General features: G+C 39.9%; 2 protein-coding genes across 12 annotated transcripts in view; both read left to right on the top strand.

Annotated features, from left to right (window-relative positions):
* The window catches only part of NRG1 (neuregulin 1), a 1,186,330-nt gene that overhangs the window by 1,042,986 nt on the left and 122,564 nt on the right, over window positions 1–20,780 (top strand). For 4 of the 11 annotated variants that reach the window (XM_010592464.3, XM_023551124.2, XM_010592463.3 and 1 more), the window contains exon 1: window positions 17,351–18,032. The exons of the other annotated variants lie outside the window; for them this stretch is intronic. In XM_010592464.3, the coding sequence (XP_010590766.2) occupies window positions 17,366–18,032 (667 nt within the window). In that variant the 5' untranslated portion in view covers window positions 17,351–17,365. Of the gene's footprint in view, window positions 1–17,350; window positions 18,033–20,780 lie in introns of those variants that run through there. 11 annotated transcript variants of the gene reach the window in all.
* Window positions 4,509–17,042, top strand: LOC135228258 (uncharacterized). The gene has a single exon (XM_064272831.1). It carries the CDS (start codon window positions 16,854–16,856, stop codon window positions 17,040–17,042), a length of 189 nt encoding a protein of 62 aa, XP_064128901.1. The 5' UTR covers window positions 4,509–16,853.

Genomic DNA, 20,780 nt, shown 5'->3' with positions numbered 1-20,780 from the left:
CATTTCTTTGTGAGTGAGGGTAAAAGGCTTGGGAGACAAACAGTTGTGGAAATAGTTGGAGGCAGTTATTAGCGCTGATTAGAGCCGGATTCTATGATATCTGCATTAATCTCTGGAATAATGCTAATGAATGTTTATGGTATTTATAGAAGACATACACAAGATGTATAAAAAGGAATATCCTTGCTGACTGAAATACATGTTTAATTTAACATGGGAGGACTGGTAGCATCAATCTAGGACCCTCTGAAACTGTATTGCCCATAATGAGACCAATTTTCCTCATTTTTAAAACTTCTTTCAGTTTGCATAGAATCCATTGATTTTTTTTGGTGTCTGCATTACTTAAGAACACAACATCGAGATAGAAAGCAAATATACTTCCTACATGCGCCAAATAATTTGATGGTATAACAACTTGCTGTATTTGTAATGAAGAAAGGAAAAATGCTATGTTAAAAGTTAATAGCCAAATCATGTGTATTCATACTTTTAACTTCAAAGCGTTTACACACTGATATAATTGAAAATTATATTTTATTTTTGAGCCTCAGACAAATTAATTTTTTAACAAGTGAGAAACTAATTTTTAAAAGTGAAAACTATTTTAGCAATATACTTTAAAATGCATCTTCAGCCAGTGTTAATATAAAGTTTGTTCCTTTATTCATTGGATATGTCCTTACTGGGCACTAACAAAATGACCGCATTTGGCAATAAAATTCTGTCGTAAGGATAAAAAAAAATCGAATCGATCTAGATGTTCTATGAAGAAACAAGTTTCTCTGGAGCCTTGTATATTTTTATCAGAATTAATTGACAGAATGAAAAATCACATCTATGACTAGAAAAAGGAAGCTCAGCCTGATCATTTCATTATTGATTAATTACCATTGGTTCATCTTCTGAGCTGCTTCTACATTTATGAAAATGATAGTAACACTTATTTGGCCATCTTTTGTCTTTCCTTTGTTAGTGATATTGCAGAGCCAGATGGGGACCAGAACTCAGATTAGTCAAAAATGTTATTTATTTCTTTGAAGTGTATCAGTCTTCTTATTGATTAAACTGGCTTCTGTAAGCAACAGCTTTTCAATCAGGTCATCATCGCTAGAGCTGTATGCATAAAATTAATATTTTTCTCTGTTTTGACTACAGATTTTTTTTCTCATTTGAAATTTTTAGAAAGTCTATGAAATTTAAAACATTTTCTTAACAACTCAAGAAATTTGTCTAATTATACTTTAAAGTTATTCATGGACATTACTAGTAAATAAAAAGTCCTCAATTCACCAAAAAGATAGTAATAAATTCATCAAAACTATGTTTATTCACTCCACCCATAAAAAAGCAAATCAACAACTTAAAGAAAAAAATGAATCCACCATCAAATTACAACTTTAGCCCTAGTCTGTTTTTTGTGGGTGTTTTGTTTTGTTGGTTACCAAGATGAGAAACAGATGGTTATGTTTTCCTGCCTCTAATTGTCCAGTACGTCCAAAGGCCTCTTGGCTAGCCATGGCCCCTTCAGGAATCGACTCTCTGCATTCTTCTTCTATCACTAGTCAAAACAAAATACTATCAGAAGAAAACATTTTCATAACTAGATCATGAGTAAAGAAAAGTCTTAGATACATAGACACGTACATACAAGAAACAGTGTTTCCTGACAGGCACATTTTCTTTCTTTTTTTTTTTTTTATCAATTCACTACGTGTCAGCCACACAAATAGAATCTCTTCTACGACTAGGGGCACTCAAACTTCTGAAGTTTTTGCCTTCATGTCAAATTGGATTAGGAAGACTAAGTTTTCCCTCAGTAGAGGGGGCCATTGCAGTCTCTTGCCCCAGTGCCATCCCACCTTCTTTGTCTTAGTCTTATGTAGGGCTAGCCATGTAGTAGGCACTTACTAAGTAATTACTGAATGAATGAGTGAATGAATGAAATTGCCAAAGGCAGCAATGACAAGACCAACCTAAAATGTATCTGGATAAACTTAGAAAAGGTATAACTTCAGAAAAGGTATAAATTAAAAAAAAAAAAATCCGTGGCAGAAGAGGCCTTAGCTAAAGTCCATAGAGCCTTCTCTTCTCACTTTCGTTTGAGTGATTTTTAATTTGCTGTAACCATGTTCTCAAATACCTAATCAATTTTTTAAAAAAATTCAAATAGAGAAATGAATTTTTTCCTATTAAACCATGGTTTGGAGCCCTGGTGGCACAGTGGTAAAGAGCTCAGCTGCTAACCGGAAGGTCGGCAGTTCAAATCCACCAGCCACCCCTTGGAAACCCTGTGGGGCAGTTCTGCTCTATCCTGTAGGGTAGCTGTAAGTCAGAATCGACGCAACAGCAACAGTTTTGGTTCGGGTTTTTTGTTAAACCATGGCTTATGGCATGCTATCTTCTCTTTTCTTGTTGATGTGAGAAGAAACATGCAGCAGGGGTCCATTATACGGTTAACATTTTTTGAATCATTGACCTATTGGCAAGATCGTTTAAGTGGGTTGGTTTCATCACGGCCAGAAATGAGCCACAGAATTGAGCATAATTAAGTAGACAGCCTAATGTTGCAATTAAAGCTCGATGTTGGAAAAAGTTGCACTGAGGTGAGAAATAAATGTGTCCAAAATGGGAAGGGTGATATGTATGAGAACATATACCTTCTCATCATCAGATTTATTTTTCTTCTTTCCCCTCCTTCTGTCCAGCCACCCCCCTTTAGTCTTGAGTAGATCCAAGTAAGAATTTTACTGTAGAGCTCAGCAGATATCTTTTATGTAATTCATCTCTTTGGAACCTTTCTCTTCTTCAGCTGGTGCACTTTCAAATGTAATTCTCCAGAGGAGAAATCCAAACTTGTTTCTGTAGAAGAGCAGTCATTAATGCAAAGGTGTAAAGGCATTGTACGTTGTAGGGTCAGGGGCATCTGCATTTAAATCTCAGCTTTCCATTTACTGTGTGGCCCTGGGATGTCTTTTTATTTCCTCTAAACCTCACTTTTCCCATCTATAAAGGGAGAGTAATATAGCTTATTTTGCAGCCTAATTGTGAGCATTCTAAATAAGGAGAGATGTGTCTATACTACTTGGCACAGTGTCTGACCTGCTTCTGTTGTTCACAGTCAGTCTTCTCTTCTATTTCTAAGGTGACTCAGACCTTACCACTCTCAAAACTTGAATCCTGCCTTTATTCTTTGCAGATAACAGAGAAAAGAGAGATTCTAGGATGAAAATTCTATTAACTTGTCACTACCAAATCTACATGTCCCAGTGCAATGGCTGGCACCTGAGTAGTCACTTGGTAAATATTTTTGGATAGATACATGGATCGATAGCTAAATAAATTGGCACTTTTCCTAGGTCTTTAAAAATGTCGGTAATTTTTATTATACAGTGACCTTAAAATTTGAAAAATGCTGGTTGTGAGATCAGGTCATCCTGAAGTTTTCCATTTTTTTTTTATCTCCCACACTCCGGGAAAAGAAGTTAGTTTAAATGCTAAACAGCAGATTTCCCAATCAGTTGCTGTATATTGGCTGACTTACAGTAATGCCATTTCATTTTGAGTTGGACAACTCAGACATTTAGCCCTGAGTTTTTGGCTATGCATGTATCAGTTAGCTAATTATTTTTGTACCCATTCAACATATTTTCCCAAGGCTTAGGTTAACGTAGAGCTGCCTGCCTCCAGCAGTACAGCTAGTTGCGTGCCGGAGACCCCTAGAAATGGTTTACCTTCTCATTGCACGTCTTTCCCCTAAAATTTCAGAAATCTTTCTCTGTTACTCTTTCGTATCACCAAATGCTTAGGTACCTAGGTGGCAGTTAAGGACTCAGATACTAACCGAAAGGTTGGTGATTCAAATCCATCCCAAGGCACCTAGGAAGAAAGGCCTGGGGATCTACCTCTGAAATATCACAGCCATTGAAAAAGCTATTCAGTGCAGTTGTAGTTTGAAATACAGGGGGTTACCATGAGTTGTAATTGCCTTGATGGCAACCTAGATTGCTTTGTTTCAAGACTGTGAATGAGTAACTATAATTTCACTGATTACCTTGAAGTTTCTCATCCAAAACCATCTCCTTTGTTCCTTTTGGTGGTTGGGGGAGGGGGTGAAACTGAAGAATGAGGGAGACCCTGTTGTACAGAGATACCTTTTGGATGCCTTTGGTGTCAGAGAACGGTAGTAAACATTGGAAGGGCAGGATAGAAAAAGAGATTGGAATGACTCCAGGTATTTAACCTGGGGCTAGGGAGACCTAGCCTAATGATGGATTATTTGTCCGGCCTTTTTTTTTTTTCTGGTGACAGTTGTGGCAAAGCCTCAGGGAAGAATTTTTGAGAAACACTTCAGCAGATTAGGTTTCATGTCTAAAAGCACTTCTAGACACTTTAGCCTTTCCTTTCTTATGGGAGGTGTGGGGGGCGGGGGCGGGGGCAGAAGTGAAGTCTGTGGCTGGAACTCTCCGCACTGCAGTGATATGTAAAAGTCCTTTTCCTGCTAGGTTAAATTGCTCTGTATGCCTCTTGCTGTCAGCAACATGATTTAGTTAAATTCAGACGCTTTTAGAGGGGCTTTGTACGGCATCATACATATTTAATAGTTTTATAAAATATCTGTGTGCATAACTGGTGGGAAATTCAGCTTTGGAAAAGCTCAACCTCTACATCAGAGTCTGTGGCCTTATAGTGCCCAGTGACCAAGTTGACCACTGAAAAAGGTGCGTCCAGGATGGGGACATCGTGAACAATCCAGGGTCCTGTGTATTTCAGTCAAATGAAATAATGAAACTTGTGGTATAATCCTTCTGAACTTGTCAGTAACATAAATCTTCTATCTTCCCCAGTCACATTATTCAGACATTCCAATTCCCTGGTGATTGAAGTATAACATTAAAAAAAGAAAAAAAAAATCCTTCTCTTTAAATAAATGGTGTTATGTGGAGGATAGAAAGAGTCCTTAGATTTTCTGTAGCAATTAATGATTTTGTCATATAAAGATTTCTCATTGCCATTGGATAATGGTACGAATTATAAGAATCTTTTACCTTTGATCTACTTTTGAAATTCATTGTAGAAGTCTGTTCCTTAAAGTAAAAGGGACGGGGGAAGGGAGCTATAGCAGAGAAAGAGAGTACCCACATACAGGTTACTGAATGTGGAATTGGTGTTATTATCTTGTTTATTTGGCATAGGCTAATGAATTTTTATTTATTTATTTTTTAAATGAATTTTTATAATAAAACTTGCCACAGTATGTCAGGATGGGTTTTCTGTTATATAGGGTGCCATGAAACAACCATTAGAAGAAAACTTTTTTTTTTTCCAGCATTTTATTATGAAAAATTTGGAACATACAAATAAATTGAAAGCATTGTACGGTAATCAAACTTATACCCACTACTTAGATTTTACTGTTTAACATTTGCTATATGTTTTTAATCACCCAAAACTCATTGCCATTGAGTCAATTCTGACTCATAGTGACCCTATAGGACAGAATAGAAGTGCCCCATAGGGTTTCCAAGGAATGCCTCCTGGATTCGAACTACTGACTTTTTGGTTAGCAGCCTAGCTCTAAACCACTACACCACCAGGGTTTCACGTATCTATCCATTTATCAAGAAGCCCTGGTAACACAAACAGTTAAGCGCATGGCTGCTGACTGAAAGATTGGTGGGTTGAGCACACCAGTGGCTCCGTGGGAGAAAGACGTGCGATCTACTCCCATGAAGGTTAAAACAACCCACTGCTGTTGAGTCGATTCTACAGCCCAGAAAACCCTATAGGGCAGTTCTCCTGTGTCACATGGAGTCACTGTGAGTTGGAGAGAACTCCACAGCGCCCAGCAACAACAAGAACAATATCCATTTGTCTATCCATCAATCCATTTTATTTTTTGGTGTAATTTCAGGTAAATGGTAGGCATGGGTACATTTTATCCTCAAACATCCCAACATGTTATGTGTTTTATTAAATTTTTTTTAAAAGAATATGTAGGTGATAGATTATGCCAACAAATTGATTATGGTTTTCTTGAATGAGCCAGCATATCTGGACCTAGGATTTCTAGTCATCGTGTTCCACAGTATAGCCCAGTCACCAGCAGCTTACTTTTTCCTGCCCCTAAACGTCACCCCTTATCCTTTTCCAGTCTTCTAACTGTCCAAATTAAAAGAGGATGTAACCTTGGCTCACTGATTCTGAGATATTGACAGTGGTTGATATATTGTGTGTTTGAACCATGAAAATAATGATTTGTATTTTGAGGTGGTGGTCTTTGCTGGAAATACGCTCACTTCCTATCCACTACCGGTTGTCATCAGGTTGGTTCTGACTCATGGTGACCCCACGTATGTCAGAGTAGAATTGGGCCCCATAGGGTTTTCAGTGGCTGATTTTTTTGAAGTGAATCCCCTGACCATTCTTCCAAGGCACCTCTGGGTAGACTTGAACCTCCAACCTTCCAATTAGCAGCCAAGAACTCCTCCTATCCACTCGAGTCTCTTTATTCTGTACCTTTCCAGGAAGCAGTAAAGCTCATTGTATGTGTCAATTGTTTAGGTTATTCCTAATATTCAGCCTGTTCTCAGTGAAAGTTCTACAGCCCACATTCAGTATATCCCCTTAATCTGATAATATGATGTTGAGGAACTCTGAGTCCAAATATGGATATTGGACCTCTGGATAACCGTCAGAAAGAGGACCATTGAATAAAGTTGTTACCAGAAGTGGAAATGGGAGCATTATGTGGAGTAAACATTCAATGAATGGGCTAAGTGAGATATTTCTGTAGAGATACGCCAGGCGGTAGAGACAGAAAATCTAAACTGTCTGACTGACAGTTGTGTCTCCATTGGCAGTATATAACTAAAGAGCTTTCCTTTGTAAAAACTAATTGAAAATGAGAGGAGCAGTAAACCTGAATACTTGTCCTCACTCTGCAATTAATCTTTGTGTAACTCTAGGTAGGTTATTTATTTACATTTATCTATCTTTTGGGACCTTTTTACTTGTATAAAATGAAATTCATGGATAAGGCTAGCTGTTCCAGCTCCAACATTCTCTAAAAAAACCAATAACCCACTGCTGTTGAGTCAGTCCCGACTCATAGCAACCGTATGGGGTACAGTAGAAGTGCCCCACAGGATTTCCAAGGAGTGCCTGGTGGATTCAAACAGTTGACCTTTTGGTTAGCAGCCATAGCTCTTAACCACTATGCCACCAACATTCTCTAAGTCAATGAAAACTTTAATTCCGAATGTTGCTGAAATAACTGTTGATCTTTGCATTAAACCTAAATCATTTTACTGTAAATACTTACTGAAATCAAAAATAAAGGAAAAGGAAGAGTCATTCTTAAATAAATCTGATTCTAGCAGCATACAGTGTGATTTCTGATTAAAAAAGTTTTGAGTTGGAGGTCAAATCCTAAGATATGTTTATCTTAATGACTTTCAAATTCATATTTTTAAAGTGATAAAAATGATAACAATGCAGAAAAAGTTTGCACCTTTTGGGATAGAAAGCGGCAGAACAAGATGTGGCTGGCATTTCATTTTAAGCGGGATACTGCCACGTCTGTGAGCATCACAAGGCTTGTGACTTGACAGCAGTATCGCTGCTTCGGTGACTCACTTTGAATGCTGCGTCAGTTCTGGAAACTGCATATATTTTTATTCCTGATTTTTTTTTTTAACCTTTTTTGCAACTTTTTATTTCCATTTTGATCAGTAACAAGGAGGGACAGCTGTGTAGATTCTCAGGAAAATGTATGTTGTAAGATGTTTTTTCTGGCTGAGTGTATTCTCAAGAGTTATAAATTTGGACCACATTCAAAAGCAAAACATTTCAGGTGATTCCGTTCTCCAGGTGAGTTGCGAGGGTTATACATGCGTTTATTTAAAGTTTCAGAGTCTGTTGGGTAGAGGGCTCTGTCTTATGAATAATTCATAGCTACCTGCACATTAGGAACCTAGTGATGCAGTGGTTAAGTGCTCAGTTGATAACCGAAAGGTTGGCGGTTCGAACCCGCCAGAACCCATCAGCCACTCCGTGGGAGAAATACATGGCAGCCTGCTCCCGCAAAGATTACAGACTTGAAAACCCTGTGGGGCAGTTCTCCTGTGTCCTATAGGGTCTCTATGAGTTGGAATTGACTCTATCGGAATGGATTTTTTGGTTTTTTTTTCACATGTGGACCATCTCATGCACAGTAGTTCCCCTCTTTTGAAGCTGATTTAAAAATCAAGTCAACAAATGTTTCTAGAGGATTTGTTATGAGTGATATGTTGTGCTATAAACAATTTCTTGGTTTGTATGGGAAGGGAAGCAGATTATACAGTTAGCTGACAAACAAAACCCATTGCCATCGAGTCGATTCCAACTTGTAGCAACCCTATAAGACAGAGTAGAACTGCCCCATGGAGTTTCCAAGGAGCACCTAGTGGATTCCAACTGCCGACTGTTTTTTGGTTAGCAGCTGTAGCTCTTAACTACTGTGCCACCAGGGTTAGCTGACAAGCAACTGATCTCTAAACAAAGATCTGGTGTCTAAGTATAAATCAAGTTCAACCACTTCCATTTTTGAAACCTTACTTAATTTGTATTAAACTAGCGTTAGTGTTCAGAGGTGTTTCTTCCTTTTGTTTAACCAAAATTTCTCCTACTGCACTAAAATATGTCCTTTATTATTTGATTTAAGTAAGATTGCACATGTATTTTTAAGTGATAACATAAAAGTGAAAATTTTCCCTTATATGAGATTTTCTGTTGTACTTCTGTTAATTTGCCATAAGACTTGAGAGAGAAACGAACAGAAATTCTGTCTTAGGTATGTTGCTCTGTGCCCTTAACTCAACTGTGGTTTTGAATATTAATGAAACAAAGTAAAGACATTTGTTGAAGGTAATCAATCCAATGGGTAGGGCTCTAATAAACTATCAGTGATCATTCATCTGTATTATATCACAGTGTCTTTATAGAGGTAATTTTCCCATTGCTTTCCATTTTTTCCATGACACCCCACGCGCACACATACACGCACACACGTACATGTTTAGGTTGTTTTCCCATAGTCTATCCGTGCCTCTTTAGTGCAGTTTCCATATTGATGCATTCATTCAACAGATACTGAAGTGCCTTCTGTTGCCAGGTGTGTGGTAGGTACTAGGGATACAGCAGTGGAAACCAACAAAAGCTTGCCCTTGTGAAGCTTACATTCTGGTGGTGAGTTTATCACACATTTGATAACAAAGCACCCTGTGTGGCAAATACAGGTAATGCAGAATAACTGCCATTTTTCTCTGATCATTTGCTCAAAAAAAAAAAAAAATGCTATTGCTGTTGAGTCAACTCCAACTTGTAGCGACCCTATAGGGCAGGGTACAGCTGCCCCATAGCGTTTCTAAGGCTGTCATCTTTACAGAAGCAGACTACCACGTCTTTTCCCACAGAACAACTGGTGGTTCTCACTTTTAGCCTTTTGATTAACAGTTGAGTGTTTAACACTGTGCCACCAGGGCTCCTTCCTTTGCTCATATCTCTAGAATATTCCAAATAGGAAAATGGAAGGGAGCTGAACAATGGGAAATAATATATTAGTACGTAAAATAAGAGAGAATTATAAGTCTTTGCTCATTTTCTCATAAAACATCTTTTGAACTGAAACTCTTAGTAGCAAACCAATTAATTGTCTTTATTTGTGTTTTTGAAGTCCTTGAAAGTATTACATCATCAGCATCAATTCAAAGGTTGTAGTTAATTAATAATTGTCAGAGACTCAATCCGCATCACCTGCTGAGGCTTTGTAGAAGAAAGGGCAACCTCTACATAACAAAGTCTCATTATTTTTGTGCAGGCCACTAGTAAAATGATCAAATATCATCTGTTTGTCTTTTCAAATTAAATGTAGAAGTTGCAACCATGATGAGAGTCATTTTAAAAGAAAACTGATTTGTAAAATGAAAAGGAAAAATTGTGTTTGCCTCTAACTCATGATTTCCCTTATGGGTAGTCAGTAATTAAGGATCTCCCTTAAAATATAGTAAACTCACTATAATTGTCATCTGCAATAAAACTGTCTTTCTATATAAAATTCCCACATCCTTGTCTTTGAGATCATTTACTGTTTCTTAAGTTATACAAAGTCTAAACTCGTGAAGAACAAAGCGTGCCAGAGTACATTGATCATCTTGTTACAAAACGGGGACACAGAAGCACAGTCAATATCAAGCATTTCATTTAGCAGCTCACAACATAATTCTTAAAATAAGTCACATTAGCTTCAGTGAGAACATTTTCACCGGAAAAAAGTATCTTCCTGGTCTTGACTCAGAGTAGGGAGAAGATACTTGCTCAGTAAGGTGAGATGTATTTCCTCTCATCCATCCAGCATCGCAGGTAATTTAGAAGAACGTCAAACAGCACATGGATTTAGTTTGCCTTTAGACAACTTTTCTGTTGAGTTGGGGAGAGAATTACAGGAAAAACAATTAAATGTTGGTTTATTTCAACCTTCCATCCATTGAAAGGGTGTTAAGGGTGAATCATAGCTGGGATCATGCAGTTTCAGTAGAATGAGATGAATTCATAGAAGGGATGTTTTAATCAGAGAAAACTAGATTAGAAAGTATATGAACTAGAGAGTACAAGATTTGAAAAAAATGGAGAACATATACAGGGCATTTTAGATGGATATTAAAAAAGTAGCATTTATTAGAGGTATCATAATCATAATTCAATCTCAATTAAAAAAAATATATGATTCGAACGGATAGCACAGGTCTAGGTTTGGGAGAACCAGATGTTGATCGTTTTTGCCCTCAAAGAAATCCCATTATTACAGCCCTGTATACACAATAATGAACAATGGTAATGATGCATCCAAATGAATGGCACAGTTAAGAAGTGCTGGGTCTCTGTTTGAGAAGCATAGGGAGGGCTCCATGGGAAATCTGAGATGTGACTTGGGAGGAGAGGTGAGTTTTGGGTAGGTGGAAAGAGGCTAATGAATCCATGTTAGTACTTTGTCCTCTCGTGGAAACAGTAAGTTTTTAAAGTTACCCGTAGCCCTTGGGGAAACCCTGGTGGTGTAGTGGTTAAGAGCTACAGCTGCTAACCAAATGGTCAGCAGTTCAAATCCAGCAGGCAGTCCTTCGAAACCCTGTGGGGCAGTTCTACCGTGTACTGTGTCCTCTAGCATCACTATGGGTCAGAATGGACTTGACGGCAGTGGGTTTGGTTTTTATGGTTGGTAGGCCTTGGAGCTTTTTTTGTTAAAATTCTGTTTTCATAGTTCATTAGCAAATAAATAATTACAATTTAGACATAGTCATCTCCAAAGATTGTAATCCAAAAATGAAATTACTAATGTCATCATTTAGCATGATACTTTTTAGACATAAAATTTAGGAGCAAAGATAAACTTGTTTAGAGATAACAGTTTCTGAGTGAGCTAGGCAGGAAAAAAAAAAAGTAAAAGAGAAAATAAGTTAGGTAATATATTCAAAAGCAAAATGGCTTTTACCATCCCTTTTTATCTTCTTGACCTAAGTTACATGTTGTCATTTGGTGCCATTGAGTTGGGTTCGACTTATAGCCACCCTGTGTACAACTGAACGAAGTATTGCTCAATCCCGTGCCATCCTCACAATAGTAGGTATGTTTGAGCCCATTGTAGCATCCACTGTGGTGGCACAGTGGTTAAAGTGCTTGGCTGCTAACTGAAAGGTTGGTGGTTCGAACCCACCAGCTGCTCTGCAGAAGAAAGATGTGGCAGTCTGCTTCCATAATGATTACAGCCTTGGAAATCCTATAGGACAGTTCTGCTCTGTTCTGTAGGGTCACTGTGAGTCAGAATTGACTCGGTGGCAGGGTATTTTTGTGCTACATACTTACGACAAAATAAATAAAATTAATTCAGGTTGAGAATTAAATAGCCTAGCTTGAATTGAAGTGGTAGAGGAATTCGAATTTTTTTTATTTGATGGCGTAACAGGATTTTTTTCTTCATTGAAGCTGGCTCAGAAGGAAGCTGAAATAGTATGAAAGCGGATCAGAAAATATAAGTGTAGGCACTTTGACTTTGTTTTTCCAAATCCCTGTTTCTACTACTGTGTCTCCTCTCGACTGGGTTGACTTCCTAATATTTACTTTGTTTACTTTCTGTGGTGACTTAATTATGGCTGCAAATTGGTTGCCAGTCTTTCCATCAAGCTTTATTTCCCTTCCCCTTGAATCTGGGCTGGCATTCTATTTAACCAATAGGATACAATGGAAGTAACCTGTGCCACTTCCAGGCTGTCTTTAAGAGGACTGGCAACTTCTTCCATGTTAGGATGTTTCCTTTGAGAACCTAGCCATGGTGCTGTGAGAAGCCCAGACCATATGGAGATGCCACATGTTTTGACAGCCCCAGCTAAGCACCCAGCTGAGCTCCTAACTGACACCTGGCATCAACTGCCAGTCATGTTTGTGAGCCATCTTGAATCTTTCAACCTAATTGCACCGGCTGATGGCAACCCCAGCTGACATCAAAGGGAGCAGAAGAACCATCCAGCTGAACCCAGTAAACTTAGTCTAGCGGGAGATAATGGTTGTTTAAAGCTCCTCTGGGGCTATTTGTTTTACAGCAGTTAGTAACTGAAACACCTTCCCAAGAAAAGTCCTGGAACTGAGACCATGGAAAAGCTCATTGAATTTAATCTATAAATAAGTAAAATTTTAATAGCCTATGCCTAATCTTTATAACTTTTGAAAAATCACTAGGCAGTGCTTTAAAAAGCTCTCATTTGGGGAAGTAGCAACATTTATTTACAAACTACATTAAGGTAATATCTATTTTCATTGCTACTCTTTCTGGCTCATTTATTCTCCCACTGAAGTGTTATGTAATTAATACATAGATAAACTTTTTTGATTAATAAGGAGGAACAATACATTGTCTGTCTAGCAGAAACAGCGTGAACTTTGGAGTTGGACCCTGGCTCCATTCTTGACCTCATCACATTAACACAGCTGCATGTTCTGGCCTAAGTTGTCTGAGCCCACATTTATTTATTTTTAAGAATATGTGTACTGCCTAGGATTGTTGAAAATCACTAATACTGTACATAAAGACCCTAGCAGAGTGCCCGGCACAAAGATGGAATTCAGTAAATGCAGCTTTTATTGTTATGGGTGAGGTGGTGATATAGTTTTAAGAACTGTTGTTGTTGAGTCGATTCCAACTCATAGCGACCTTATAGGACAGAGTTGAACTGCCCCATAGGGTTTCCAAGGAGAGCCTAGTGGATTCATACTACCAGCCTTTTGGTTAGCAGCCATAGCTCTTAACCACCACTCCATCAGGGCTTCCAGTTTTACGGAGGGAGTACAATTTTGTGGTTTGTCCTTTTTTTTTAAGAGGATGTTGAAATGTGGATGTTTTACGGCTTTAATGGTGTGGTGCTTAAAGGATTCAAAGATACATCCTTTGAATAGTTTTTCCTACAAACATGCATGTTTTCTCCGAAGGCAAAATGTGATCTCTAAGCACAGTCACGTTACCCTTCCTTATCTTCCTTTATTGCTATGAAGGAACTGATGGAGGGATAAAGGCAACTTCCAGCTCTTAGTCCCATGTGTAGACTAATGAGAGATTCCTTTTATTCTTTACCTCTTGTCCTCTTCCCTTCCTCACTCACAATCACCTTCCAGTTTGGGGTGGGACAGCGGGGGGAGTTTTTCAATTCATAGGAAGCTGGCTGTCTGCAAACTGATTTTCTTAGAACCAAGGTGCTTCAAGGTTCATGGATTACAAACTGTCTTTGATTTATTTAGTCCAGGGGAAAGAACAGTGTGGTAACTAACAGGATTCTGCCTCTCCTGTTTTTGCTTAGCCTTCAGATAATTCATTGTTTTCCTTTGTAAGTGTTGGAAGTTTTCTATATGATAACTAGAATAAGCCAAAAAACCCAAACTCACTGCCATCAAGTCAGTTCTGACTCCTAGTGATCCTATAGGACAGAGTAGAACTGCCCCATAGGATTTCCAAGGCTGTAACTCTTTATAGAAGCAGACTGCCACATCTTTCTCCTGTGGAGCAGCTGGTGGGTTCGAACTGCCGGCCTTTTGGTCATCAGCCCAGTGTTTTAACCACTGCACCACCAGGGTTCCTTGACAACTACCTTGTAATTTCTTTGTCGCATATGTTTGCAGTTGATATTTAAAGTGAAGGCATTAGTTGGCATTGGTGCATGTTAAAGATGGGTTTACTCAACTATGGGTTATTGTTCTTCTAGTGTCTGGCTGACTGGGGTTATCTGAACCTCATATTGGTCTTTGAGATTTAGATGACCTTGACCATGGATGAAATTCCAGTGTACTATACTTGAGTGTAATACTGGCTTGGGGCAGGATTGAGAAGTTAATTTTCATATATTTAAACTGGGTAATGTTTGAAGAAATTATAAATTGCCCTCTTTAACATAAAAATTCTATCAGCTCATATTGTTTTTGTATATTTACATGAATGTAGAAGATTAAAATCTTAATATCTCACACTTGGGAGTATTATAAATGCTTCAATCTAGAGTTTCCATTATAGGGTATTTCATGTATATTGCTAGAATCTTTGTAAGAAAGCTCTCACTGCTTTAAAATCATGTAGTTAAAGCAAGAAAGTGGGATAGGAATTATTTTAAAATACCGATTTAAAAAAAAGCAAAACCTGTTGCCATCGAGTTGATTCTGACTCATAGAAACTCTAGAGGACAGAGTAGAACTACCCCATAGGGTTTCCAAGGCTGTAAATCTTTACAGAAACAGATTGGCATATCTTTCTTCTGTGGAATGGCTGGTGGATTCGAGCTGTTAACCTTTTGATTAGCAGCTGAGCACCTAGCCACTGTGCTTCCAGGGCTCCTTAAATACCTGTTACTGGTATATAAATGTAGGTTGTGTTGAAATGAACTGAAGGATAATTCATTTTTCCCGTAAGCTTGTCATAGTTATGGTTACAAATATGCGAATTAGTTCAGGCTTTGTTGTTTGTTAGCTGTAGTACTATAAACGCATTTTAAAATATCAATACCCTTTGAACATTTATAATTATGGACAAATTTCATTTTGAAAGAATGATAATATTTGGATCTCATACCTATTTAAAAGCTTAAAAACATTTCAACATGGGGCGATTGCGTTGTGTAAAATATAATGGGCTTCAGGCAGCTTTTCTCAGGACTTGGGCTCTGGATTTTGCTGTTTCTGGGGACTCATGTGATGGTTATGTAGTATAGATACAGTGATAAGCGTTTTTAAGGCTCCTATGACAACAAAACGGTTCCTTGGAAACCCTCGGGTGTCCAGTCACAGTGAAGTGCGGATTAAAGGTTCAGAGCGTATGGTGCGCATTGACGGTGGTGGGAGGTCCCGGGGAGCCTGTGCTGTCTCTGTGAAAGGCTGTGTGCTTCTTCCGGAATTTTACCTACTGATGTTTTAAAAGGAAAAGAAAAAAAAAAAAAAAAATCAGCCTTGCAACTATCTGTAAGGTGAAGCTCCTGAAACCTAACCCGAAAGTCGCGCTCTTATAGAAAGCTCTTTTTAATACTTGCAGCGCGGTTGTAGCTGAGAGCGTGTGGTATATGTTACAGCGCCCAGGGAATTCAGACCTCCGCAGTGTGGAGTCACAGTGAAAGGCAAATTTGAAAATGAAGTGGTCGCCTTTGCTCCCTTAGTGGCCCTGTCACCTACCAGTTTCTTGTTAGCTTGACATTAGTCTGTGCCTGCTTTTGGATGGAACAGGGGAAGTAGAAATCTAAAAAGGACCAGAGTGGGGAGATATTAACCTCCCTCCCCCGCCCAGCATACACTCAGCATTTCACACTGAGCGTTACAAAGTCTTACACAATCACTGTACAAATGGATGCTTCAAAATTGTGCGTAACCCAGTCTTCCCTGTAATGGACTAAAGGCAGAGCTGTCCATGGTTAGAAAAGTGTTTTCTAACTTAACTCCTGGTTAAAGATCAGATAATAATAGTCCTTTTGGTGAACAAAACTTATTAGAGGGCTAGGGCAGGAATCCTAGCTCTCAGCAGCAGGCAGGAAGAAATTACTGTTGAAAAGCTTACCTCTCTGGGGAGGAATCAGATATCAGACTTTGCCAAGCCTCAGGTCCAACCCATAAGGTCCCACCTACATCCCCTCCCCATCCCAGCTTTGTTAGATTGCTAGCATCGATCGCTGGCTTTTTCTGACCCAACAGTGGGTAAAGGAAAGAGAGCCAGCAAGACTGAAAGCAAGCAAGGTGGGGGTGGAAGACTGGGTCCGCTTTTGTAGAGAAAGACAGAGAAAGAGAAGGGGGTGGGGGCCGTGGGGACTAAGCTTAACTGGTGCCTGCCTGCTTCTCTTTGATTTGATGGCCTTTATTCCTCCTAATTGGATAAAATAGGAAGTCACTGGCAGTCCTGGGTTGCTGGGTGTACTGATTTCCCTCAAACCAGCCGCAGCTCTAGAGTGTGGAGAGAGGGTGGGGGCTGGGAGAGGAGGGAGGAGAAAAGAAACAGAGAGAGAGAGAGAGAGACAGGGACGTCTTGGGATGAGGAGAGAAGAGAAGGAGCAAGAGACTGTGAAGAAGGGACGAGGCACAGAGAAAGAAAGTGAATAAGCGCTCAAGAAGGACAAAGAGGAGTGGCTGGGGGGGTGGGGGTAGAGGCAGGGCGGGGAAGGGAGTGACCGCCCCTCCTGGCCACACTGGTCCCTTCCGATCCCTCTGTGATGAGACTGTTCGCAGTGATGCTCGGAGGCCAGGCATCTCCTGCTGCTCTGTAATGATTCAGCCTCTTTCAGCCGCTGCTGCCTTCACACAGCAGGATGCTGTTGCTACTGTCACTGCTGCCCCTGCTGCCGCCGCCGCTGCTGCCGCCGCCGCCGCCACCGCTGGTCCTGCTTTTGCTTTTACTTCTCCTTCATGACAGTTGTTTTCTTCATCTCAGCAGACAGCAGCTTCAGATGCTTGAGGTGAGAAACCTGCCTTTCAGTTTGGGCTACTGGTTCACTTAATCGAACAACAATCAGCTGGTTTTCTGTGCTGGTCACTAGTCTCTTGACAAGCCGGGATGGTTTGAAGAAGCGTTTAAAAGAACTAGAAAAGTGGCCCAGAAACAGCAGCTAAAGAATCACAATCTACTTTTATTTTGTAGTTGGTAGCAGCTTTTTTTTCTTTTTTTTTTTTTTTCTTCCTCAACTCCTCTTGCTTTTTGATAATGGCCTTGGACTTGGACTCCTTACCGATTTCCCCTTATAAGATGCTGTCTCATTTGGTTGGGGGGTGCTCTGCCTGGTAATGGACCCTGAGAGAGGCCAGGCCTTCTGGAGGTGAGCCGATGGAGATTTATTCCCCAGACATGTCTGAGGGAGCTGCTGAGAGGTCCTCCAGCCCCTCCACTCAGCTGAGTCCAGACCCATCTCTTGACGGGCTTCCGGCAGCAGAAGACATGCCAGAGACCCAGACTGCAGATGGGAGAACCCCCGGACTCGTGGGCCTGGCAGCTCCCTGCTGTGTGTGCCTGGAAGCGGAGCGTCTGAGAGGTTGCCTCAACTCAGAGAAAATCTGCATTGTCCCTATTCTGGCTTGCCTTGTCAGCCTCTGCCTCTGCATTGCTGGCCTCAAGTGGGTATTTGTGGACAAGATATTTGAGTATGACTCTCCTACTCACCTTGACCCTGGGGGCTTAGGCCAGGACCCTATTATTTCTCTGGATCCAACTGCTGCCTCAGCTGTGTGGGTATCCTCTGAGGCATACACTTCACCTGTCCCTAGGGCTCGATCCGAAACTGAGGTTGAGGTTACAGTACAAGGTACCAGTGCTGTCGTGTCCTCTGAACCTTCAGCTGCACCAACCCCGAAGAATCGTATTTTTACCTTTTCTTTCCTGCCGTCCACTGCACCATCCCTCTCTCCACCTACTCGGAACCCTGAGGTGAGAACACCCAAGTCAGCAGTTCATCCACAAACAACAGAAACTAATCTCCAAACTGCTCCTAAACTTTGTAAGTAGAGAGAGAGAGAGATGAACGGAGGAAGGGGGTGGGATGGAGGTCCCAAACGGTGTTCTCGAGAGCGTGTAGCTCTTTGCCTTTCTTCTTGCATTTTAATTGCATGGTTTTGTTGAAGCGAATCATGTGACTGGCTGCTTGGGGTAGCATTGGAGAGATGAGGAAACGGACGCTGTGAACTCCTGGTAGGAATCACCTCCCTAACAGCTGCTCCCTCTAGCCTGATTGATCAACCTGGGGTGGGGGACGTAAAACTTCGGCACCTGCAAGTCACCCTTAAACTTCAGGTGGGGGACCTAAAACTTCAGCATCTGCAAGTCACCCTTGAACTTCAGTTAAATTCTACTTATTTTTACCACTTTTTAGAATGAGAACATCAGACAATTCTTAATTGTTCTTTTAAATTTAATTGGCATGTACAGTGAATATTAGTTTGCCCTTTTTTTTTTTTTTCTTATTGTAGACTTTCTGTCACCTTCTCACCCTTCTGTTACCTCCCAGCAGCCAGCCCCAGGCTGCCTGTGATCTTTCTCCATCTCATCTTTGTGTTCCCTAGCTATTCCTCCCTACATTCGTATTTCAGTTGGTTCTTCCTGAATTGCATCAAGTCCTAAAATGTTTGTAGCACCCCAGCCTCTCATTAGCTTAAGACTATTGCTGTCATGCCTAGATTGTACTTTTGGCTACAGAGCACTTTATTAGGGGCAGGCTTTTTTGTTGTTGTTGTTCAGAACACAGTACAATTCTACATAAAAGCATTTTCCCAAATTAGTTTTGTCCCCTGTAATCAAATGTTTAAATAGCTTCCTTGGCAGTCGTTAAAAAATACAAGGTCCATTGTTTCTTCGACATGTGTCATTTTAGCCCTTCAGGCTGCAGCAGCCTCGTTTAACAGCCTGTGCGTGAAAGAGCCCACGCTCTTAAAACAACACAGAACAGTATACTGCCGTTTGCAGTGAATCACTGCAGTACCTTCAAAATGGAAAGTGATCAAGGATGAAGCCATGACTAGTCAGATTGTTCTAAATATTCATGTGGAAGGGAGAGGTTAGCTCCTTTTTTTTTTTTTTTAACTTCTAGTTTATTTTTATCTTAGATCATCGGTATTGATGTATTTATCCTTAGCAGGTGAATACTACTTAGTATTCATTGATGGATATTTCCTTAGTAGAAAAGAAAAGTATGTAAAATCTCTTAGACTTAAAAGAGAGTTGAGGGTAAGGATTCTGTGGCGAAATACCTCTTATTTTCCTTCCATGTGATAATGAAGACTACCCATTCCAGGTATTATGTTCAGTATGAAATAGAGCAGAAAAATATAGAAATACAGGAAGACTCAAGTTGTGCTTGTGTTTCAAACACGTCTCACACGCACCAGTTTCAGTGGCAAAGATTTAAAAGACAGAGGGAGAGAAAGACTTGTTTTTCAGGTGTAATTAGGGAAGAAACTCCTTTACGCACGCACAGCTTTGTATTTTTATCAAATCCCAGAAGCGTCATTAAAAGTCTGACAGACATCACTGCATTTAGTGCTTGCCTCTTCCCACCAGGCAGAGTGACGGGGCAATAATACCCAGGTGAAATGACAGGCTATAAAAAGCAAGCACAGATCCTGCAAAGAAAGCAGAATTGACCACAAAGACAAGGTTATTGCTCTGTCTTTCTCACTGGAAGCATAAGCCTTTCCCTACATGGGCCTGAATGGGTTTCATTGTCCAGAACAAGAAAGGTAAACCTTTGAAAAACTCTTCAACCAAATTATCCTATAATTTTATAATCTGAGGAAAACATGTTTGCCTGATGTAGGACCAGTTCAAAAAGTATGCTGTGAAGTTTTGAGAAATTATTATTTTTTTTTTTTAAGGAAATTCTTCTAAGTGTTCTAATACATTATACATTCCATATAGTTTTTTTTTCCTTTCTTTTTTCCTTTTTCTAAGCCAGGGCATTGATTTTGTGACATTTGCATTGAGCAGAAAAGATTTACTGCTGCCTAAAAGCTTCACAGTGGCCCATGCTGGCCAAACGCACAGCTGCAGCGTTCTGAAGTGCGCTGGAGATGAGCCTGCAAAAGCAGCCTGAGAAGAAGGAGCGTTCTACTGAAAAGTTAGGGTCAGACAGTTGGTTAACATTTTAAAGCCTGTCTGGTTTTCTGTGAGAGAAACTCTCAATTTTTTAGTCTTATGCCTTAAAAGTCTGAACAGGCCAACAAACAAACCCCCTACTATCATACAAATTCTGAGACTTGTCTTTGGAAAAAGGATCGATTGGTCCAGGAAGCTCTGTTTTCAGAGACTCAGGAAAGTAGTTATTTTGTTTTGGTTGTTGTTGTTTAAAAGGTTGTTACCCTTAAATAAAGGAAGACCAACAACAACAAAAAGCTTGTAATTGGATTGTCATTTTGTAATCGCTTTCACCATGTTCTCTCAGCTGAGAAAGTATTGTTTAGTCACAGAAAGAACTCTGGGGCTTTCCTTCATCATGTACTTTTTGATAGGAACCCAGCTGTCATGGTTTGTATGGAAAAATGACATTATCATATCCGAAATGTGTTCTTCAGTGATCTCACGACTTCTCTTCTTTTTTTTTTTTTATCTGTCTCAGCATAGTCAGCGTATTATGTACAGAGCTGTAGCCTTCAAGGTCATAGTCTGTTGAGGACTAATTGATTCTTCTTTATCCTGGAGCCTGAGAGAGTGGAAGAGAGACAATCTCAGTAATTGTGTCTGCTGTTATTCTCCC

Source organism: Loxodonta africana, chromosome 19, assembly GCF_030014295.1.
Source record: "Loxodonta africana isolate mLoxAfr1 chromosome 19, mLoxAfr1.hap2, whole genome shotgun sequence".
Lineage (NCBI taxonomy): Eukaryota > Metazoa > Chordata > Mammalia > Proboscidea > Elephantidae > Loxodonta > Loxodonta africana.
This window is presented reverse-complemented; position numbering and strand designations above follow the sequence as displayed.